Source organism: Gracilinanus agilis, chromosome 1 (genome assembly GCF_016433145.1).
Source record: "Gracilinanus agilis isolate LMUSP501 chromosome 1, AgileGrace, whole genome shotgun sequence".
Classification (NCBI taxonomy): Eukaryota; Metazoa; Chordata; class Mammalia; order Didelphimorphia; family Didelphidae; genus Gracilinanus; species Gracilinanus agilis.
Window position 1 is genome coordinate 15,371,252 of NC_058130.1, and position 22,819 is coordinate 15,394,070.

At 46.9% G+C, this 22,819-nt stretch overlaps 1 protein-coding gene across 1 annotated transcript in view; it reads left to right on the plus strand.

Moving 5' to 3' along the window:
* ITGA9 (integrin subunit alpha 9) overlaps window positions 1-22,819 on the plus strand; it is a 355,639-nt gene that overhangs the window by 157,589 nt on the left and 175,231 nt on the right. The window contains exon 16 of the mRNA XM_044675555.1: window positions 12,839-12,988. Within this exon, the coding sequence (XP_044531490.1) occupies window positions 12,839-12,988 (150 nt within the window). The remainder of the gene's footprint in view (window positions 1-12,838; window positions 12,989-22,819) is intronic.

Below are 22,819 nucleotides of genomic sequence, written 5' to 3' on the forward strand. Positions count from 1 at the left end.
TGTCTCATAGGTGGAAGAGTGGTAAGGGTGGGCAATGGGGGTCAAGTGACTTGCCCAGGGTCACACAGCTGGGAAGTGGCTGAGACCGGGTTTGAACCTAGGACCTCCTGTCTCTAGGCCTGACTCTCACTCCACTGAGCTACCCAGCTGCCCCATACCATGTTGCCTTTAGAGGAGGACTTTAGAAGGCTTATTTATGAGTCATGTATTATTACTATTATTATTATTATTATTATGGATTGGGACTAGACCTGTGATTCTGTTACTGTGGGGAACTTCCTGGTGAGGGAAATCCTTCCAACAATTTGGGCCAACACCTTCTTGGCACTTTTAAGAACCAGACTGTTGCCTAGAGAACTGAGATGTCACAGAGCCATCATGTGTGAAGTGGGGCTTGGACCTAGGACTTCTGAGCCTCATGGTTGGCTCTGCAAAACCTCTGCCACATGAATGTTACTTGGGTTGGACTTTCAGTTTTACCAGGGTAGAGAACATCCAGTGTGGAGACTCTCTCCCATAAGCACCAGCTGATTATCTGTAGCAAATAATCTTGGAAAGTTATGAGTTCAATATTTCCTGTATTTATACTGAGGCATGTGAACTTCTCGCAGTTGGTATCCAGGGAAGAATTGCAGACACCTCAGTGGGAGCTGGGAATGGTGTTTAGTTATTTTCAGTCATGTCCAACTCTTTGTGAATCCATTTGGGTTTTTTGGGCAGAGATGCTGGTTTGTCATTTCTTTCTCCAGCTCATTTTACAGATGAGCAACCAAAGCAAACAAGGTTAAGTGACTCGCCCAGAGTCACACAGCTAGTAAGACTCCAAGACCAAATTTGAACTCAGATCTTCCTGACTCCAGGTCCAGCACTCTATGCCTCTAGCTGCCTTAGTTCAGTTTAGTTCCATGCAATTCAGCAAGCAGTTGTGACTCTCCTACTATGTTCCAGGCTTGGAGATACAAGGACAAGAAAGGAATGAGTCCCTGCTCTAAATATTTTGTATTCAAAACCAGGTTTCTTGTTACTTGTCTCCTCCAACAAGCCTTCCTTGATTTCTCCAGTTGTCCATTCCCTCTTAAACTACATTAATTTCCTTATCTGTCTACATCAGTGATTCCCAAAGTGGGCGCCACTGCCCCCTGGTGGGTGCTGCAGTGATCCAGGGAAGCGGTGATGGCCACACTTTTTTTGTGTTACATTCTATTCTGAGTTCAATAAATAGTTTCATAATTTCCAGGGGACACTATAATCTTTTTTCTGGAAAGGGGGCAGTAGTCCAAAAAAGTTTGGGAACCACTGCTCTACATGTTGTAGCTCCAATAGAACAGAAACTTCTATTTTTTAACAGTTTAAAATTTTGTTTTAAATTCTCTCCTTCCCTTCCTCCTTCCCTCCCTCCCTCTCTCCCCTCCCTGCTCCCTGAGATGATAAAACAGTCTGCTGCAGATTTTACATGTGCAACGTGGAAGGCATTTTTCCGTTATTCAGAATGGAAGCTTCCAGAAGGCAGGGACTGCTTCGTTTTGGCCTCTGTTCCTCCAGCTCTGCCAGACATTTAGTATTTGTTGAACCAGAGTGCCTCAACTGGATCTGAGTCAGACAGGCTGAGGAGAAGGGGAAACAGCCAGAGCATGTCCTATTGGGAGGTCAGGGGTGAGAGCAGCCGGACCAAGACCAGTTGGTTGACTTTGGATCCAGTGCGTCCTCTTGTTCCATCCCCGCTGGCTTGCTTTGTAAGGTTAAGATCAATCAAAGGCCAATTTTCAGCTCTGTTGTTTCAAAGGCTGGATGGGAGAAAACATGTCCTGGGCTTCACCCTTCCCCATAGTCCTTTTAGTTAGCAGGCTTAGACACACAAACAAGGGCCAGTGGGAACCACGGCGGTTACCCAAGAGTCTGGAGCAATGGGGGATCTTGGCAGACACTTCAGCTGGAATCCAGTGCTACTAGCCAAGGGGCAGACAAAAGGGCAGCCTAGTCTTGAGGTCTGTCTTGGTGCTTGGACAAGGGACCAAATCTCTCTTGATTAAGTTCACTGTCCTCTTCCTTCCGGGATAATGTTTTCAACCCAATCTTTGGTGGTTTTCCATCTTTTGTCCCTGTGAGCATTTTACAGAAACTGCATTGAGGGTGAGAAGAGGGGGTGAGGAGACTGAGAGGAGATTAGCCCCACTGGATGGAAAACACAAGGTGAATCCTTCCCTTCAGGGCAGAGAGGTCATTGTCTCTGTAGACTAGGCTTATTCCAGCCCCTTTCATTTAGCTGGCAAATGGCACCTTTAATTCCCAGCCAGACACTCTCCTCTGCTTTCATTCAGTCGGGCTCGGATGTTCGAAAATGACCCTGAGATCCTAGGGCCCTCAGTAGACGTGTGACCTAAGCAATCATCCTGTCCTGGGGTCGGCAGAGGGAGAACTCAATGCTCTGGTGGTGTCCTAACTGATTATTATGATGGGTCCCTAGATCTAGGGCTGGAAAGAATCTGTGGCCATCTAGTCAACCTCATCATTTTATTGATATGGAGGAGACATGCCTAGGGAGCTGAAGACCACAAAATCAGTAAATGGCAGGACCCAACCATGTCCAAGGTACATGTCCACCTCAATCTCTGCCATTTCCTTCTCCTTTTGCCTTCAGTCTTTCCCAACATGAAGGTCTTTTCCAATGACAGAGAACCTAGGTTCAAAACCCACTCCAGCCACTGTATTAGCCAAGACCTTGACCAATTTCCCTGTCTTTAGACCTTAATTTTTGGAAAGGGATGCCCTCTAAGCTGCCTTCTAGCTCTAAAGCCAGGAACCTGTCCAGGTATGACAGAGTAACGTGGTGACCATAATAACCCCACTTAGAAGCTCCCAGGAGTCATTCTTACTCTCATTTCCCCTCTTCATACTCATTTCATTACGGTTTCTGAAGTTCTTTGGAGTTAGCCACCCTCTGCTGTAAACGCTGTCTAGACAGAGGATGTTTACGCTTGGAGTTGTTCAGAGATGAAGATATGTCCTTGCTGGTCTCGGCTGGTAATCTTGGCTCCTAGGAATTCTCTCCAAGAGTCTATTCTTTGACTTGCTCCACAGCAAGTTGCTTTGATTTCCCACCGCCCGATTTTAGCCCCGTGGTTAGAAGTCAGCAAGCCCGGGGACTTTTTTTCTCTTTTGTCGACTTGTCTACTCCCAAAACTAAGCTATTTACTTCTCCTGCTTCCTAATCTGTAAAATGGGGCCATGTTGCTTGTGAATCAATCCATCAGCCAACAAATGATAGAGAGACAAAGACCAAACAGTTTCTGCTTGAGGGAGTTCATTTTCTAAGAAGGCAAACAACAGCTCTCTATGTGAATTAATACACCACTTATACAGAGTGAGTGTAAGTAAGGTAACTGGAGGTAGCAGATGGGCAGATTAGGAACGGCCTCATGTAGAAGGTGGCATCAGAGCTGAGTTTGGAAAGAAGCAAGAGGTTCCAAAGTGGGGAAGTGAGGAAGGAGTGTGCACACCTAGCATGTGGGACTGCCTTCTGAGCAAAGGCACAGAGATGAGGATCAGAATGTCATGGGTAGACAGCAACAAGCAGGCCATTTTGGCTAAAGAGTCCAATGTGTGGAGGGTAATGATTTTCTGTGCCTAGAAAGTCAGACTATGAATGCTGTGAAGAGAAGAGTTTGTGTGTGATCCTAGAAGAAGTAGGGAGCCCAGGAGCTTCTTGAGGAGGAGAGTGATATGGTCAGAGATGCCCTTTAGGAAGATCAGTTTGGCAACCATGTGGAGGATCTAGTGGAGAGATGAGGGGCTGTTGGGAAGTCAGTCTCTACTGAATGACAAGGGACCATAGCAAGAATTCATTTAATAACATGGTTGAATATTTAATTGAATATTTTTGGATTAATCTATCTAAGTACTACAATCTTGAAAGAATTAGGGGAAAAATGTTTTGATCCAATGATTAATTGTTTCGATGGTTCCATACTCAGCCCCAGTAGAAGACTTTGTGTCACTGATCTTGTCCTCTTCATACACTTCCAATTTTTCATCTTCCTCTTGGTCCTGCTTGGAATCCACACCATGCATACCCTGCTCCCAATATGAGTCACTGGTTTTTTGTTTGTTTTTGAAATCCTTCTCTTCTGTCTTAGAATCAATACTAAGTATCAGTTCCAAGGCAGAAGAGCGGTAAGGATTAGGCAATCGGGGTTAAATGACTTATCCAGGGACACACAGACACACAGCTAGGACGTGTCTGGTGTCAAATTCGAACCCAGATCCTCTTGTCTCCAGGCTTGGCTCTCTATCCACTGAGCCACCAAGGTACCATAACATGAGTCATTGCTAATATAGCTTAGTACCAGTGAAAGGTGGTGTGGGGTAATGGATAGTGCAGTGCTGAGAGTAAGGAAATTCTGATTTCAACTCCCACTTCAGACACTTCTGGGGCTGTGTGACCATTAGTAAATCACACAACTTCTTTCCTGAGTCCAACTTCCTGCTCTGTAGTTTGGCTATACTACTTACTTTCCAGAAAAAATATGACTTAGCGCCCCCTGTCACATACTATCACCACCCCCTTACAGTTATTCACCGCCCCCAAATGCACCTGTGGCCATCACCACTTCCCTGGATTGCTGCAGCGCCCACCAGGGGGTGGTGGCGCCCACTTTGGGAATCACTGATGTACATGTATGTCAGATAACAGGTTATTCTTTCATCTTTATTGCTAGTTTATTGTTTTCATTATCTTCATCTTCATCATCTCAGAAGGAATACTTTTTAGAGTAGTTGAGCAGCAAGGTAGTGCAGTGGATAGACCCTGGGTGAGCCACTTCAACCTGTTTGCCTCAGTTTCCTCATCTGTAAAATAAGCTGGAGAAATAAATGGCAAAGCAGTCCAGTATCTTTGATAAGAAAACTCCAAATGGGATCATGAATAATTGGGCATGACCATCTAACACCAGCAGCTGTATGACCCTGGGAAAGTCACTTAACCTTGTTTGCCTCAGTTTCTTCATCTGTAAGATGAACTGGAGAAGGAAACAACAAATTGCTCGAGCATCTTTGCCAAGAAAACCTCAAATGAGGTTGTCAAAAGTTGGACACGATTGAAAAATGTCTGAACAGGGATAAGTCACTTAACCGGGACGACCTAACCCTTGCCGCTTTTCTGTCTTAGAACCGACGCTAAGATAGAAGGGGTAAGAGATTAAAAAAAACGATTGAACAGAAGAGAGTTTGAGATGGTGCCAGTGTCGAGAGGGCTTCCCATCCTCCATCGCTGGCATTTGAGTCTAAGCCCCGAACTCTAGCCAAACTCTCTGACCTCACAATCATATTATTTCTACTGTTTTCTCTGCCTTACTTGAATGAGTTTGTCCATTCATCAACCCGGTTCTCCTTGGTTGAGTGATGTTCAGGCTTCTTGAACATTTGTTTTTCCAGACTTACAGCGTTTCTCAAACAAATCCAACGTGACATGTTGATGGAACTCATCACTGCTGCCCTGGGGGTGGGAGGTGCATTCCCGATCCAAGAGCGAGACGGGTAGAAGGAAATTTGGAGCAAAAGAGAGGAAGTTCATTTCTGCTCCCTCCAGCCCCAAGAAGGAAGGGGAATGAAGGACTGGTTTTCCAGAAGTCCAGGAGGAAACACCCTTGTGAGGGGAACAATGGTTGGACCACTTTCTTTGGCGAATGAATGCGTGCATTGAAGGCCGATTGGAAACGACTCATCAGTGAACCCCACTGTCCTGTGTGCTTTGGGCTGCTGAGGATTCCTGAGATTTGGGGGTGCGCGGCGGAGAAGCGATGCATCTAAAGCGAGAGACAGAGAGCTAGCATGGACCCTGGCATCCAGAAGACCTCGGCTGAGCTCTTGCCTCTGACGATGGCTCCCGGCCAGTCCTTTAACGTCTCTGAGTTAGGCGTCTTGGGAGAAGTCTACGGAGTAGAGAATTTGCCCTCCTGGATTGGTGGAGGGCATTTCCTCAGTGGGAGTTTCCTGTATCACTGGAAGCACGGTTCCAGGGCCCAACAAAATGCAAATGCCAGGGGCAGCTGGGTAGCTCAGTGGATGGAGAGTCAGGCCTAGAGACGGGAGGTCCTAGGTTCAAATCCAGCCTCAGACACTTCCCAGCTGTGTGACCCTGGGCAAGTCACTTGACCCCCATTGCCCACCCTTACCACTCTTCCACCTATAAGTCAATACACAGAAGTTAAGGGTTTAAAAAAAAGAAAAACAAATTTAAAAAAATGCAAATGCCAAGTGCCCATGAACAGAAACATCTCGAAGCCCTGTACTTCTAAGGGTGGGTGCAAAGAGAGCATTCTCTGGCTCGCTTTGGGAGAGGAGACAGCAGGCTACTGGTAGAATTTGGCTAGGGCAGAGCCTAGGGTTCCAGGGATATAGAAAGATGCAAAGGATTTATGACTTTGTCACAACATGGGACTCCTGGTGTGGAATTCCCTTCCCTCATAAACTGTCACCCATCTTTGACTTAGTTGATAAGACCTAGGGAATTGCTCAAAGCACAGGGGACTTGCCCAGGGTCACACAGTGAGGCTGGATCAGAGAAAGGATTAGAAACCAGGTTTTATCTGATTTTAAGCCCATGCCAAACTGGTTCCAAGCTTTTGGGGAATAGAAAATAAAAACAAAGATCATCCCTTGTTTCAAAGAGCTGACCTTCTATTGGGTTGTTGTTCAGTTGTATCTGACTCTTTGTGACTCTGTAGATATACTTCCAATGGGGTAAAAAGAATGCAGTGGTTTGCTATTTCCTTTTCCAGTGGGTTAAGACAGAGGTTAAATGACTTGCCCAAAGTCACACAATTAGTAAATTTCTGAGGCCAGATTTGAACTCAGGTCTTATGTCTCCAGCATGCTATCCACCAAGCCACCTAGCTGCCTGCTAAGTTGGTGTTCTGTTGGGGACCTAGACAAAACTAGGTGGTGGAGTGGGTAGAGTGCTGGCCTTGGAGCCAGGAAGACCTGAGTTCAAATCTCAATCCAGAGATTTCCTAGCTATGTGATCTTAGGCAAGTTGTTTAACTTCCACCTACCTCAGCTTCCTTTTCTGTAAAAAAAAAGGTGGGGAGGATAATAATAGTATTTACCTAATAGGGTTGTTATGGGGGAGCAAACGAGATACTGGCTTGGCACAGTGCCTGGCCCAGAGGAGGTTCTTAATAAATGCTTGTTCCTTTCTCACTTTGATTTCTACGAGCTTCGACATGGCTCTCACCCTCTGTTTTCTCAAATGCGAAATGGAGGTAATCATGGCACTCCGCTCCAGGGCTGTTGTGAGGATAAAAAGAAGGGAACAGTCATGCAGGGCTCTGGAACCTCAAAGCGCTACATGATTGCTGGTTACTCTTCTTACGGTTTTTCTCCGGAGTAGTTGGAATGGGAGAAACTTTGTAACCTCTACAAAGAATGGCGACCCTGCTGTGGGGAGAATCTCATCAGGGACCTGGGCTCCGATTTCCCCTTGGACTGAATAGATGGAGACTCTGCCCTTTCTGCATCTGCATCTCATTTCCTTTCTCGGAGTTTGGACTAATCCAGGCAGCATTAACTAGTTTCCGAAGGCCCCTTTGGAGGCCAGCGCTTGTTTCCAGAGGCTGATATGTTTTTCCTCTTCATTTTTCCCTTAATTCTGCTCTCTAGCCATTGAGCATTCATTCGTGGAGAAGCAGTATAAATCAGCATACTAATGCATTATTGGTGGAGCTGTGGTTGGACAACAATTTAGAACTATGACTTCCCACTCTGTCATTCTTATCCATATTATTTAATAAATCCTCCATAGAAGATCCATCTGAACCCAGGAGGCTTTGCAGTGGTTCTTTGGGCAACTTCAGATTCCTTCTGGTCCTGCTTGTTTGGTGATTTGTCTTAGTCAACTTCTCACATGCTTATCACTATGGATAATATACAGCAGCCTATTTCTGCTAGTTGTCCATTGGGCCGCCCTTCATTGTGATCCCCCTATAATTGGCAGCCATATGGCATTCCCAGACAGGCAGCATGAAGTAGTACCGTGTTGGGGAACCTGACACATGTGCCAGAGGAGCTGGTCTCCTCCTCCTCTCCACTGTGCCTGAGGACATTTTTCACATCCTCCACCCTTTGCCCAGCAGCCCAGCAGCCCAGCAGGAGCACTTCCTTCCTCCCCTGTCTGGGGTAAGGGGGCAGCTTGAATGTGGCGTGAGGGTGCAGTTTGGGCACTTGGTCTCCAAAATGTTCGCCATCACTGAGTAGTGGATAGAAAACTGGCCTTGTTAGTTGTAGCACATCAAAGATGACGCTTAGCCTTTTGGCGAATGGGAGTAGAAGCTGCACTTTGGTAGAAGTGATTTCCTCATTGGGATTGGTCACCCCCCCCCCTTCCCCAGATGTTGGTACTTGTTCCAGCAGGGAGTGTCTCAGAGAGACACTGTGTAATTTCTTACATGCCACCTAGCCCCTTCGCTCTCTTCCTACTTAGTCAGGGACACCCACAATTTTGTTCCAGTCCAGCATCTACCCACTTTACACATGGATGTCGAGATCAAGGGTCCCCTGGCTGAGCTGGTTTCTAGGCTCTCTCAGCCTCCTGGTTGTGGCAATTCTTTCATATCAGTTAGCCTTTGAAAAGAGCTGTGGATAGCATGTAGCCCAAGACTGCCCTAAGAGTCTAGGAAACTTTCATTAAAAAAAAGAAAAGCGGGAGGGAGAGTGACTGCAGGGATTCTCTTGCTTTCCTCCTTACCTAGAGAAAAAGTGAGGCAGCGAGTGCAAGAGGCGTGGCTTCCTCCTGGACCTTTGTGAGTCCTCACAGCACATATTCCCAGAGAGGGAAGGGCGCCCTCCCGAGGGGAGCTTTGGCTGATGAGCGATGCCTCTGGAAGTCTGAATCCAGGCTTTGGAGGCGGCATTGTTACATTTTTGGACTCCAAGTTGGACGGTGCCGGGTCCAAGTCCAGCATTCTTCATTCGTTTCCAGCTTGGATGCTGTCAGGTTTTTACAATGTGTGCATTCGGCCTCAGGATCCAGATTAGACCCACACAAACAGAGGGCTCTGCCAAGGGCTGACACAATGTAGGTCAGACATTCCTGCCCCCACCCCACCCCCCTTCCTCCTTGGCTCTGGGGGCCTCCTGCAGACTCCGGCTCCCTGCCGTGTCAGGATCCATGTGGGAAAGAGCCTCCTCTGCGCCCCATGTCAGGAAGGGGACATCGAGGCACTGGGCTCTGTCCCTCAGGCATTAGTACAGTAGTGTTGATTCTGGAGGCAAATGACACAGATTCAAATCTCAGCTTTCATGTGAATCAGTGAGGCAGTTTAAGGGGGACAGAGGCTGGAGAGCTGGGTTTGGAGTTGTGAAGGCCCGAGTTCAAATGCTGCCTCAGACCCTTACTAGCTGTGTGATCCCTCTGTTTCAGTTTTCTCTACTATAAAATGGGGACAATAATACCTCTGTGAGCTGCTGTGAAATCTTAAAATGCTATGGAAATGCTGGCTGTGCTGTTTATTGTCTAAACCCTTATCTTCTATTTTAGAATCAATACTGTGTATTGGTTCCAAGGCAGAAGAGTGGAAAGGGCTAGGCAATGGGGGTCAAGTGACTTGCCCAGGGTCACACGGCTACAAAGTGTCTGAGGTCAGATTTGAACCTGGGACCTCCTGTCTCTAGACCTGGCTCTCAATCCACTGAGCCACCCAGCTATTCCCAGGTGTGTTATTGATGAGGATGTTCTAAATGACACTCGTCTCCGGTCAGCATCACATCCACATGGTCAATTCTGGGTGCCATCTTTTAGGAAAGAAATCCACAAGCTGGTGAGCATCCCTGAGAAGGGGCGCAGTGGTGAAGGGGCGCAGTCACGGCTGTGATCCTGCAAAACGCTTGACGTTCTAGTCTCAGATGTGGAGAGAATCCTGTGGGCCAGCCTCAGCTGTGGGAGGGCTCAAAGGCTCTCTATGAATTCCTCTTTGGGGTTAAATCCCTGAAGCCGATGGAGCTCGAATAGCTGAAGACAAACGGATGAGATCTCTGGGGATGGGAGCAACTCGGAATAGGGTCTTGAATTCGCCTTGACAGCTTCATTTCTCTGTTTCTGTCATTTTGTCAGATTATAGATTTTAAAGTGAAAAGTTGACTTCAGATGCCACGTAGGCCAACTACCCTATTTTCAGATTAAAGGTGTGGAGGAACAGAGAGGTCAAGGGACTTGACAAAGGTCACACAGGTCCATAGACTTAGCTAGAAGAGAACTCAGAGGTCCCCTAGGTCAATGCTCTCAATTTATAGATGAGGATACTGAGGTCCTCAGAGGCCAAATAACTTGCCTTAGGTCACACAAAGAGTGAGTGACAGAGGTGGGATTTCATTCTATGCAATTTTTCAGTGGCTCTATAACTAAATATGACCCTTTGGGGTACCAGATATTTTAGGACTTCAATGATCTGATTTCTTTTTTTTTTTTAAAACCCTTCTCTGTATTGGCTCCTTGGTGGAAGAGTGGTGAGGGTGGGCAATGGGGGTCAAGTGACTTGCCCAGGGTCACCCAGCTGGGAAGTGTCTGAGGCTGGATTTGAACCCAGGACCTCCCGTCTCTAGGCCTGACTCTCAATCTACTGAGCTACTCAGCTGCCCCGATCTGATTTCTCAATCTGAGTCCCCGCCACCTAGTTCTTCCTTCTCTTTCTGGGGGATATTTGTCCGTGTATTCCCATCAGCCTCCTTAGAGCATCCGTCAAATGGCTTAGAGCTCTTCTTCTTCATCTTTCAATATTCTGTGGGTTTCAAAACAAGCCTTTCAGAAGAAAAAAAAAAAGAACTGTTTTCCTCCTTTCTAAGATGTGGCACATGCAGCCCACTTTCTTAGTCAGAATCCTCTGCACCCAATAGAATCTAACCTTTTCTGCATGACTCAGGTTTCTCATTCCTGCACTCTACGTCTACCCCCTGCCCGTCCCCCCTTTCCTCCCAGGCCCCTGAAAAACGACTTTTTTTAGCTCTTCATCCCAGAGCTAAATGGATCCAGGTTGCTCTGCTTTTAGACTTATTCACATTTCCTCCCCTGTGCCTTAATCCAATCAGCTGATCAATCAAAAAATACTTCTAGAGGATTTGCTTTGGGGTTCTATAGATGTTTAGGGCATGTTCCCTGACTTGAAATGATTTATTCACATCAATTTGTACTGTTTTCAGTGCCTGCTTACAACAATATTCTCCCCCAGCTCCCCCTTTGCCCCTGCCAATGGTTTTTGATTTTGGATTGGCTTCTTTCTAACATGATCTTTGCAAAAAAAAAAAGTTTATTAGGATTTTTTGTAAACTAAGAGTTAATAGTTTCTGAGAAAGTGTTTCTTTTGCAGAGTAAAGTGCACAGTCTCTGGAGCCGTTGTTTTAAGGGCTAAGACTTTTTTTGAACTTAGAGATTCATGGCTCGATTCCAGAGGATGGAGCTTGCCAAAAGTTTGACCTCAGTCTATGCAGGGTGTTACTGTATGCTGATACTTCTGTGTTCTTTGTGGAAAGCACTCTTAGACATTCGCCTGGTGAAGTCTATAAAAGCAGAAGAGGGCAAAAAGAGGGCACAGTGGGCAGGGCCCGAGAGAGCTGGATCTCTACTCAGGGCTTCAGGGAAAGGGGAGCAGACCTGGGAAAGCCATTTCCTCTGGGGGATCCAGATGGAAGGCATTCACCACCATGCCTGAAATACAGACAGCTTTTCCAAAGTGACTCTCAACAGGCCATCCCAATGAAATCCAGGCAAATGAGGTATTGGATGTCCCAGAGGCCACCAAAGCCCCCCATTTCCCAATCGCTTCTTGTCTACTCAGGTCTTTTAGTGGCAAAACCATACCGTGCAGGATGCAGTGACTGGAAGGCTTGACCTCGAGTCAGGAAGCTCTGGGTTCAAGTTCTAACTTTGATACTTACTAGCTGTGTGATCTTGGGGAAGTGATAACTATTCCGAGCCTCGGGCAACTCTAAAATCTATAAGAATCCTTTCTGCTCATGTTCATGTTCTAGTGGTGGAGTTAACTTGAAATTATATTGTGGGGAGAAGCTAGGTGGCTCAGGAGATTGAGAACCAAGACACAGGGGGTCCTGGGCTCAAATCTGGCCTCAGACACTTCCCAGCTGGGTGACCCTGAGCAAGTCACTTGACCCCCGTTGCCTAGCCCTTACCACTCTTTTACCTTGGAACCAATATACAGTATTGATTCTAAGGCGGGAGGTAAGAGTCTTGGATTCAGTCCTGGGCACCGATTTCAGGATGGTATTGGTAAACCATGAGTCAAAGATCCCTCATTGGAGGTGCCACTCCCCAGGCTTCCCTGAGGAGAAGGGATTCACCCCCTCTCCCCAGGGGAGGTTGGTCTGAGATGGCCCTTGAGATTCCCTCCGCCTCCGCAGTTCAGTCGTTCTCCCATTCTCTTGGGTCTTCTCCTCTTGAGGGCCTGGCGGTCCTATGTGGGGTCCTCAGCAACTCTGTGAAAGGGAACGAGGGCCCGTCCCAGGGAAGGGGACATTATTGCTAGCTCCGCCATCACTCCAATAGAGAAAATAGTGCCCGCGAGCTTCCGGAGCTCTGAGCTCTTGCCCCGGGGCCATCATCGATGAACTTTGGACAACTCGCTTCACATCTTGGGGTCTAGTCTGCGCTTTACCCCGGCGTGTTCGGGGATGGGAGACGTTTGTGATCCATGGAAGCTAGACCGAGTCCCAACCAAGTAGGTGGCAGGGCTATCCAGAGGGCTGAGCAAGCGTGGCTAGAGGCCCTTTGGCCATAGAGGACTCTTTGTTCTCCGGGGCTTGTGTATGTAACCTGCTGCTTTGTTGGTTTTTTCAGCGCCGGGTCAAGGACGTCATCAATCCGATTGTATTTGAAGCCGCCTACAGCCTTGGCGACCATGTGATTGGCAAGGAGGAGAAGGAGCTGCCGCCTCTTAGACCCATTCTTCGCTGGAAAAAGGGACAGAAGATTGCTCAGAAGAACCAGGTTGGAATCCTCTAACCTTCTCATTCAGACTTTAGCAAATGTTTTATTGGCGTATCGTTTCTATCCCTCCCTTCCCTAAGAGCATCCTTCCTGTGGGAGCTTCCCCAAAAAGGCCAACAGAGCCTTCTGCATCGGGAGGGATCCGCCTTTCTATTAAGGGCAGAAAAGTGTGTTCTGTGAACAGTGCTATAGAATAAAGGGAATTCAGGATGATGGGAAAATAGTTTAGTGGGTTAGAAACAATATTAGGCTGGGGAATCGAGATCTGGGTTCAAGTTTTGCCAGTGCCACTAATTAGCTTCAGGAAAATCAGCTTCCCTGGAATTTGGCTATAGCTTCCTTGTCTGGAAAATGGATCAATGGAAGTGGATGCCCTCTGAGCTCCCTTTCAGATGGAAAATTCAATGATTCTCTATAATGATGAAATGATTCGGGACAGCCAAAAATTAATGAGCTCCACCAGTTAATTGCTGAATGGCCAATATGATGGAAACCCTCAAAACCCAAGTGACTTTGGAACAGGAGGTGGAAGAAGTTAGGTGGATTGATTACTGTCCCCAGTTGTTCCTGTGCAGAGCACAGCCAGACATGGTGGCAAGAGACGTGAATTCAAATTCTGATATTTATTAGCTGGACAAGTTAATGAACCTTTCTTGGTCTTAGTTTCCTCACCTATAAAATGGAGATAATAATGGCTCCTGTCTCACAGGGCTTTAGTGGTCTTCAAGGGAGTGAATGTGTGGAAACCTTCAGGGGCTCTATAAATGTTAACTATTATTATGGCTACCTTTGTGTGTCTCTGGGTAAATCACCTAATCTTTTGTGCCTCGGTCTCCTCCTCTGTAAAATGAGGTCAGTAGATTAGAGTACTCTGGAGATCTTTTCTAGTTTTTGCTCTATGAATGAATGAATGAATGAATGAATGAAAAAGCATCTCCTAAAGCAGGGGTCGGCAACCTTTTTGGCTGTGAGAGTCATAAATGCCACATTTTTTAAAATGTCATTTCGTGAGAGCTGTACAGTGCTCACAGCGCCTGAAAAAAATGGACTTTATGGCTCCTGCAGAAAGAGCCATATCCGGCCCTCGAAAGAGCCAGAGATGGCTCGAGAGCCATACGTTGCCCACCTCTGTCCTAAAGCATCCTTTATAGGCGCCAGCACTGGAGAGAGATACACATACAATGATCCTACCCTCAAGAAGCTTATATTCTAATAGAATTCGAGAGCTGGGGAGCAGCCCTTTGGTCCTTAAAATAAGAGGATGCTGGGTGGGGTCACAGGGAGGGGAATGGATTGACCCACCCCATCCAGAAAGAATTGGCCCAGTTGATTTGATCAAGGTTTAAGAGCTAGGACTTTGGATGTCCGGAAGAAGGGGATTATGGGGGCTATGAAGAAGATGGTCAGAGAGCTGAGAGTGGAGTACGACTGGCATCTTTCCTGAAAACAGCGCTCTGGGAGAGGCCAGAGAACGGGGCATCATTTCTTCAGGGTGGGAAGGCCGCTGGCCAGTCTACGGAGAGGGTCCTTGGTTGGGGAGCTGGGAGTGAGCCCATGTGTTTGTTGACTAGACATGTTTCTGCCATTGCGTGCCCAGCTTGTCCTGGTTTTGTGGCCAGCGAGAGGATGCTCTCCCTCCTCTGAGATGTGTGAAATCGGATCCTTTTCTGAACACACACACAGAATCCAGAATATGGTGCTGATCCTCATGTTTTGAGGCTGGCGTCTGTGAAGTGTCAGGATGGCAGCTCTGGGCCTGAGTAGGCTGTTCTCTCTTGAGATACAGACCTGGCACTGGCTTTGCCCTGGGCACTCACCCACGCATGCGATTCCTCTGCCACCTCCCTTCCGGGGCCCCTGGGTTGCCATACGCCATGGCGGACGTGGCAGAAAGGGCGATTCAGATTCGCTGTAGAGGGAAGGCAGAAACGTCCTCACCCCCGGAATGATCCCAAAGGATGAAGCTGGGGGGTCTCGGAAGGGGCTAATTTAGCCCCCCGTGGGGGTGGGGAAGATTGTCGAGGGGCTTCTGCGCAGGTAGAGGCCGGGCCCGGTGATCCGGGAGATCCTCTCCACAGCGGAGATTCTGCCGTTCTAGGATGTCTCCCTGGGGAGGCGCAAGAGAGGGCCGGCAGCAGCTCTGGTGGTCCGTAAAGGAAGAAAGGTACTCGCGTAGCATTCCAAGGAAAACAGTGCGTGGCCAGCATGAGAGATAGGAGAGCCGAGATGGGAACATCAGGATCTCTGGGAAGGAGACCCCAAAGGGGAGCAGAAGGGGATGAGGCTGGCCAGACAGGCCAGGGACCGTTTGTGGGAGGCCTGGAAGGCCGGCGGCAGGAATAGACACTTTCTCCTGTAGGCGATGGGCCGCTGCTGGAAGTCCGGCGTAAGGGGAGGGACGTAGGATCCTAAATTTAGAGCTGGACGTTAAAGCCAGCCTCACTTTACAGATGAACAAACTGAGGCTCAGCTTAAGCGAAGTGATTTAGGATCAAGGAAGGGACCACAGAGGCTTAGAGTCCAGCCATCTCATTTTGGGAGACTCAGATGAAGTGATATGCGCGGAGGTTAGGAACGATTCAATACCTGGGACAGGATTTGAACTCGGGTCTTCCCCAGTGCAAAGCTAGCACAAATGACTTCATCATCCAGCAGTGCTTTAGGAAGGCTATTCGGCTCTGATGAGGAGAATAAACCGGATAAGGGCTGGACTAGGGGCAGCTCGGCAGGACCATACAGGCTCTGGGCCGGGAGAGAGCGGGCTGGAAGGGGGAAAACGCCTTGAAAAGTTCCTTATGTAACCCAGATGTATCCCAACCTGTTGGCCCTCCTGACTTGGGCTTGTACTTCTATGCGGGGTCTTGGCTGACGTCCCAGCAGAGTCTTTGGTTATCACTCGGGGAGGATTGCCAGGAGCCTGGAGGGGGTCAGCCAAAAGCCTGGCTTTAAAAAGAGGGACGAGATGAAACCTGTTTACGTCTCTGCTCACAGGAGTTGTTTATTACTGAGAAGGGCCAGAAGGGATAACGGCCCTTTCTGAACCTGCTGAGCCGTCCTGGGGCCAAGGTAGCAGATTGCTAAGGGGAGGGGAGGGCACCGGAAGAGGGGCGAAGGAGGACCATCGTCCTGACCTTCGAAGGGGCTCCAGAAAGTGCGAGAGAAATGGGAGAGCGCCGGAGAGAGATGGCTGCAGGGAACGGTAGGGGGTCATTGCAGGAGTTCTTAAACTTAAAGAGGGAGGATCCCCAACAGGGCTCTGTTTATGTGGGTTCTCTCCACCCAGAGAACAGCTTGGGCAGTTAGGTGGAGCATTGGACTTGGAGTCAGGACGTCTCGTCTTCTTGAGTTCAAATCTGGCCTCGGACACTTACTAGCAGTGTGACCCTAGGCAAGTCACTTCCCCCTGTTTGCCTCAATTTCTTCATCAAGTCAAATGAGCTGGATAAAGAAGTAGCAGATCATTCCAACATCTTTGCCAGGAAAACCTCAAATGAGGTCATGAAGGATTAGGCATGACTAAAAATGATTGAACAGGGACAGCTGGGTAGCTCAGTGGATTGAGAGCCAGGTCTAGAGATGGGAGGTCCTGGGTTCAAATCCGGCCTCAGACACTTCCCAGCTGTGTGACCCTGGGCAAGTCCCTTGACCCCTATTGCCCACCCTTACCACTCTTCCACCTAGGAGCCAATACACAAAAGTTAAGGGGAAAAAAAAATGATTGAACATCTACCGATATTTGCCATATTAGAATTGAAAACCTCTTCGAATTATGAAAATAGTTCTGCCCTCACCGAACACATTTTGAGAACCACTGTGTGTTTGAAAGGAGGAGTCGTGTAAAGTTTGGTGAGAGCCAGACTGTGAAGTTCTTTCAGTGTCAAACAAAGGAATTTGTTTTTTATCCTAAAGGCAATAGGGAGCCACAGCAACTTCTTGAGGAGAGTAAAATCATGAGATTTTCACTTTGGGAATATGTTTGGCAGCCAGGTGGAAGATGGACTAGAGAAGGGAAAGACTGAATGTAGGAAGACCAATGAGAAACCTGTTGCAGTAGTCTGGGCCAGAGATAATGAGGGCCTGAGTTAGCACGGCGCTTTTGCGAGTGGGGAGATGGATCTTTGTGAGAGATTTAGGTAGGAAGAGAACCACGAGAGAGGAGTGAGGTGGAAGCCCCATGAAAAGAAAGTATCTAGCAGGAGAGGCCAGACATCCGGGAAGAAGACTACAGAAAGCTCAAGAAGGATGAAGGATTTACCAACTGTGTGATCTTGGGCAAGACAACCACCCCATGCCTCAGTTTCTTCATCTGTCAAATGGGGATAATTACAGCCTCTACCTCCTGGGGTTGTTGTGATGAGACAATACTTGTAAAGGGCTTGGAACAGTGACTGGCACATAGTAGGTGCTTTGTAAATGTTAGCCATTGTTAGGCAGACCTTCTAGTCCATCTTTATAGATAAGAAAACGGAGGCCCTGAGCTGAAATATTTCTTTCAAGGTCATTCAGAAGGTAAGTAGCAAAGCCGGGAAATGACCCTCTGATGGGGGGGAGGGGGGCCTTGCTCAAGTTCTCTTCAAAATCTCATCAAATGAATTTAATCTTGGATGACTGAGTGAGAAGTCTAGCAGCTGGAGGTGTAGACAAGAGAAGTCTGATTTGACTCCAGGAGAGTGCATGGGATGTTATGGTTATCAGAGGATGATTGTCAATAGGCCGGACCTGTAGGGAGAAGGAAGAGAATGCCATTGGCTGGTGGGTCTACTTTGCCGTGTTCCCCGGGCCCCAGAAGTATGTCGTGTGACTGTAACAACATGGGCTCGAGCAGCCTGGCGTTTTTTTAATCATATGATCGTGTTTTTCTTTTCCAAATGAAATCTGATGACGTGAGCTCCCTGCCATCCATTCCTGTATCCTGGGAGAGTTACACAGGCTTCACCTTGTTTCCAGTTTCAGCAGCCATTCAGAAGCCAACCCCATTCCCAATTTGACTACCGCGGGGAGTAATGTGCACACCAGAGAGCCAGTTCCCATAGACATAACTAGGGTGCGGCAATTCCGAGGACATTGTCAGCCTTTAGCAGCTTCCATCTAGACCTGGGAGGAACCGCAGAAGTCATCTGGTTCACCCCCTTCATTTTACAGTTGAGGAAACTGAGGCACATAGAAGTCAAGTAGCGAGTTGCCCGCCAAAGGCTCTGTAGATAATTGGCAGCCCAAGACACTGTTTCATTCTTTTTTTGTATTTTTATTTTGAATATTTCCCCCAGTTACATATTTCATGTTCTTTCCCTCTCCCCCAGCCCCCCTTAGTCGACCCACAATTCCTCTGGGTTTTACATGTATCATTGATCAAGACCCAATCCCATATTATTGATAATTGGACTAGAGTTATCGGTTAGTGTCCAGGCACTGTTTCATAAGGGCCCTTGCCATTCACATTTTACTCCTGACTCAACTCCCTCTTCAGAGTTTCTTTGACCTCCCTGCCAGCAGCCTCTCCCACCGCCCGCTCTTGCTGTCTCTTTTTTGTTCCATTTTTCTTCATGAGAACATCAGCTCCTCGAGGCTGTCCTGTGTGCATTAACATTGCCAGTCCTTAGCACAGTACGTGAGCCGTTGTCTGTCTCCACACCTCTCTCTCTCCCCTCTCTCTCCCTGTCCTTGTCTCTTCTTCTCCCCTTTCATACCTTCTCTCCCCCTTTTGCCCTCCTTTCCCCAATCGCTTTCTCTCTCCCTCTGTTTTCTCCCCTTGGCTTAGCTCCTCATCTCCTGCTTTCAGGGAATGCACCTCAGGTGTGGCCGGTGGCGTTTGTCCTGGGTGCAAAATTCCCTAGTTATGACTTGGACAAAACATTGCTAAGAGAGCCGTGCCTTCCAGGAGAAAGAATAGGCTCCACCCAAACATGTGCAGGTCATTATGCCCATAGAGGCGCACACAGATGAGACGTCTATTTATTGATCCCCTGCTTCTCCATCCTCTTCACTTCCAAATATCTCACTCCTTCAATCTCTCTCCCAGCAGCCGTTCCCTCCAGCAAAAGAATAAGGAGCAGACCAAAAGGGAACACAGTGAAGTAAAACTCTGGGTCTGACGGAATTCACAGTGTTCTGTGCCCACAATCCTCCGCTTCTCTGAAGGGCAGAGGGAGGCGCATCTACTCAAGGGACAACCTTGTTCCTCATAACGAGACGATGCTCCATCTTTCTTTTGTTCTTGTAGTTCTTGTGTGCCGTTTACCTGGCGCTGCTGCTTACTTCATGCCATGCAAATGTAGGGTAGACTTTGGGTGAATGCTTAGAACGGCTTATTGCTGGAGCCAAGCAAAGCTGAGGAAGGCACGGACATAGGAGTAGCTATTCTCTTAGGGAGAGTTTCAAGGGGCCTCTCCCCCCGCCCCCCATCAGCCCAGGGGCGAGCATACCCTAGTGGGGCGTAGGACGATCTGTCCAGCTGAAGACGCAGAGATGCCGGGACCCAGTTTCCAAAGGTTTTCCAGATCGAGGGCCCGCTGTGGTAGCTGTCACACTGCAGATAGGGCGATAGGGGAGCTTGGACCAATCGAAAATGAGAGTTTCCAAAAATTAGCCTAGAAGGCTTACTCTGGGTGGAATGATGACTGGGCCATGTGGAGACTTTCAACAGCTGGGATTAATCAGAACCGGGTGCAATTTGGAGTTATATAAAAGGAATCAGACGTAGGTGAATGGTTCTTTGTTATATGTTTCTGTTAATTCCTTATTATGCCATGGATATCAGACTCTTATCATAGACTCTTCTAGCCATTCACTTCACTTTGGTTATGTAGAGATTGCAGCATGGAATCCCTGCAAAATTCAGGGTCAGCCTCACCCAGAATTCCAGGGCACCCTGGAGAACTTTGGGTGAGGCTGATCCTGTATTTTTCAGGGATTCCATGCTGCAATCTCTACATAACACTTTGCATCAGTTCGTCTACGTCTTCTGATGCTTCTCCACGATCATCATGTTCATCATTCCTTTAAAAATTTATTTATTTAAAACTTACTTTCTGTTTTAGAATTAATACTGAGTATTAGTTCCAAGGCAGAAGAACAGTAAGGGTTAGGCTGTGGAGTTTAAGTGACTTGCCCAGGGTCATAGCTAGGAAGTGTCTGAGGCCAGATTGGAACCTAGGACTTCCCCTCTCCTGGCCTGGCTCTCTATCCTCTGAGCCACCTAGTTGCCCCTTATCATTTTTTTTTCTAGCAAAGCAGTATTCCATGACATTCATGTACCCTAATTTGTTTAGCTATTCTACTTTGTTTCTCCCTTATTATTCTTACAAAAATGTGGACACAAATATTTTAGTGTTGATGGGACTTTTCTCTCGACCTCTGGTTTTCAAGGAATATATAACTAAAATTTGGATCTATGTGTCAAAGGGTATGGTCACCTTCTTCACAAAATTCCAAATGCTTTCCAGAATGATTAAGCCAATTCACATCTCTGCCAATAGAATATGAGTGTGCCTGCTGCCAACTCCTCCAATACTGACTGGTCCCATTGATCTCTTCCTACCAGTTTGTTGGATATGAGGTTAAACTTGGCAGTTTTTTTTAAAAGTGCACTTTTCTTTTTATTAGTGCTTTGGACCAGCCACTTGCCACAGGTGAATGGTTCTTTGTTATATGTTTCTGTTAATTCCTTATTATGCCATGGATATCAGACTCTTATCAGATGTATCTGGCATGAAAAATTTTTTTTCCAAATCATTGTTTTCTCTTTTTATTGTGTCTGCATTGATTTCATTTGTAGGGGCAACATATCTTAAAAGACACAGTAACCTGCTATGATCCCAATGCCTTGTTCCAATTCTGAGGAGGCCCTTAAAGGAACAAAATCAGTCCCTCTATCTGTATAAATTCTTTACGCCTAGAAAATGAAGTTGGGCCATGATCTATGTGGTAGAAATGTTATTATTCTTTGATTGAGATGTTCTGGTCCATTCTTGGAGCAGAAATGAGAGACATGAGTTAGGCTGGTTTTCCCAGAGGAAAAATAAAGAAACAGGAAAAATTTACTGAATCTTTTCCTTCCTTCTCCTTGCTCTCCTTTTTAAGCAAATAAGCAATGATAGCTCCATGATCTTTTTTCATGTGTCCTCCAGATGTGCGAGGGAGGAGGAACAGGATTTTCAGTGCTCAGTCCACTTCAGGAAGTGAAACTAATTTAAATTTGTGCCAATGTAGTGGTTGCAGTGATTGAATCCTAACTCTCCTGGAGAACTAAGTGGCCTCTTTACATGGGATAGCCTCAAATAATCAGGGAAAGAAATGCTTTAAAAAGAACGGATTTTCTTCAAATCTGGCCTAAGGCACTTCCTAGCTGTGTGACCCTGGGCAAGTCACTTCAAACCCATTGCCTACCCCTTACCACTCTTCTGCCTTGCAACCAATACACAGTATTGATTTTAAGATGGAAGGTAAGGATAAAAAAAAGAAGTACTGATTCTCTTAACCATGAACATGTAGGGAACAACCAAACAACCAATAAGCATTTCTTATTGTTCTGAAATTCTTTTTGGTTAAATTAAATCTTATTTTTTCAATGATTGGACACTTCTTTTTCTTTTCTTCCTTTTTCCCATCACTGGAAACCACAATAACAACAACAGTCAATCCAAATGAATTCCTACATTGGTATTGTCTTAAAATGTGGCTCATTCTGCAAAATAATCTCTTGCCTCTCGGCCAGGAGGTGGGTGGCATCCTCGTCAGTGGGCCTCTGGAATCATGGTTGGTCATGTAGCTCAACAAACATCTATCAACCCCCTAATGATGTGCCAGACACTCACTGAGGGTCCAAAGTGGGTGAGGCGGGAGCATATGTTTGTTGTAGAAGGTATGGATGGGAGTTGCTTTAAGGAGGTAGAATGATCAGAACTTAAGGAGAGAGACAGAGAGATAGAAGGAGAGGGAGAGAGAAAGAGAGACACAGAGAGAGAGACAGAGAGACAGAGATAGAGAGGGGAGAGGGAGGGAGATAGAATTTGTCCTTGAATGCTAGGCTAGGTCATTTGAATTTTCATCTTAGTTTTCAGCCAAAGAAGATGGTGGTACTTACCAAATGAAGTGGGGAAATTGAGGGAGAAATAGAGCATTTTTGGATAGAAGATAATGAATTCTCCTTTGACCAATTTTAATTTGAGGCGTTATCTGGCAGAGAGGGAAATGGGATAATGGAAGGAACACTGAATTTGTAGTCAGAGGACCAGGTCTTGAACCCTAGATTTTCCACTTTATAACTATGTGACTTTGGATAGGTCACTTAACCACCTCAATGCTCTCAGTTAGCTCATCTGTAATATGTGGTCAATCTTGGTTTTAATTCTAGGCTTATATGCCCAGGAGGCACTTGGAGGGTGCTTCTCAGAGGAGAGATCAGGGCTGGAGAGGGGAGACAACTTGGGAGAGTAAAAAGCCAGCTTGATTCAGATGAGGTCCTATTTTGACATTAGCTATCGGTTTTATTGTTATGGCTATGATTCAGAGTTAGAGGATCTGGGTTTGAATCTGGACTCTGCCAATCACTAGCCTTCTGACTTTGGGCAATCAGTTCATATTTCCTTGTATGAGGAACTGTTCTTTGTGCTGAAGACATAGAGGTAAAAGTCCTCAAGATACTTATCGAATTGACTTCATCTCTCGGATTCTCTTTCCCCAACTGTAAAACGAGGGGCTGGCTTTGGCTGGCTGTTAAGACTCCTTCCATCTCCATTACTGTAGTCCTACACAGAATGGGGAGTCCTTTGCAGAGGGGATAATTGAAGCCACTGGAGTGGAGGAGATCACTCCTAGGGAGCCCTTGCAGAT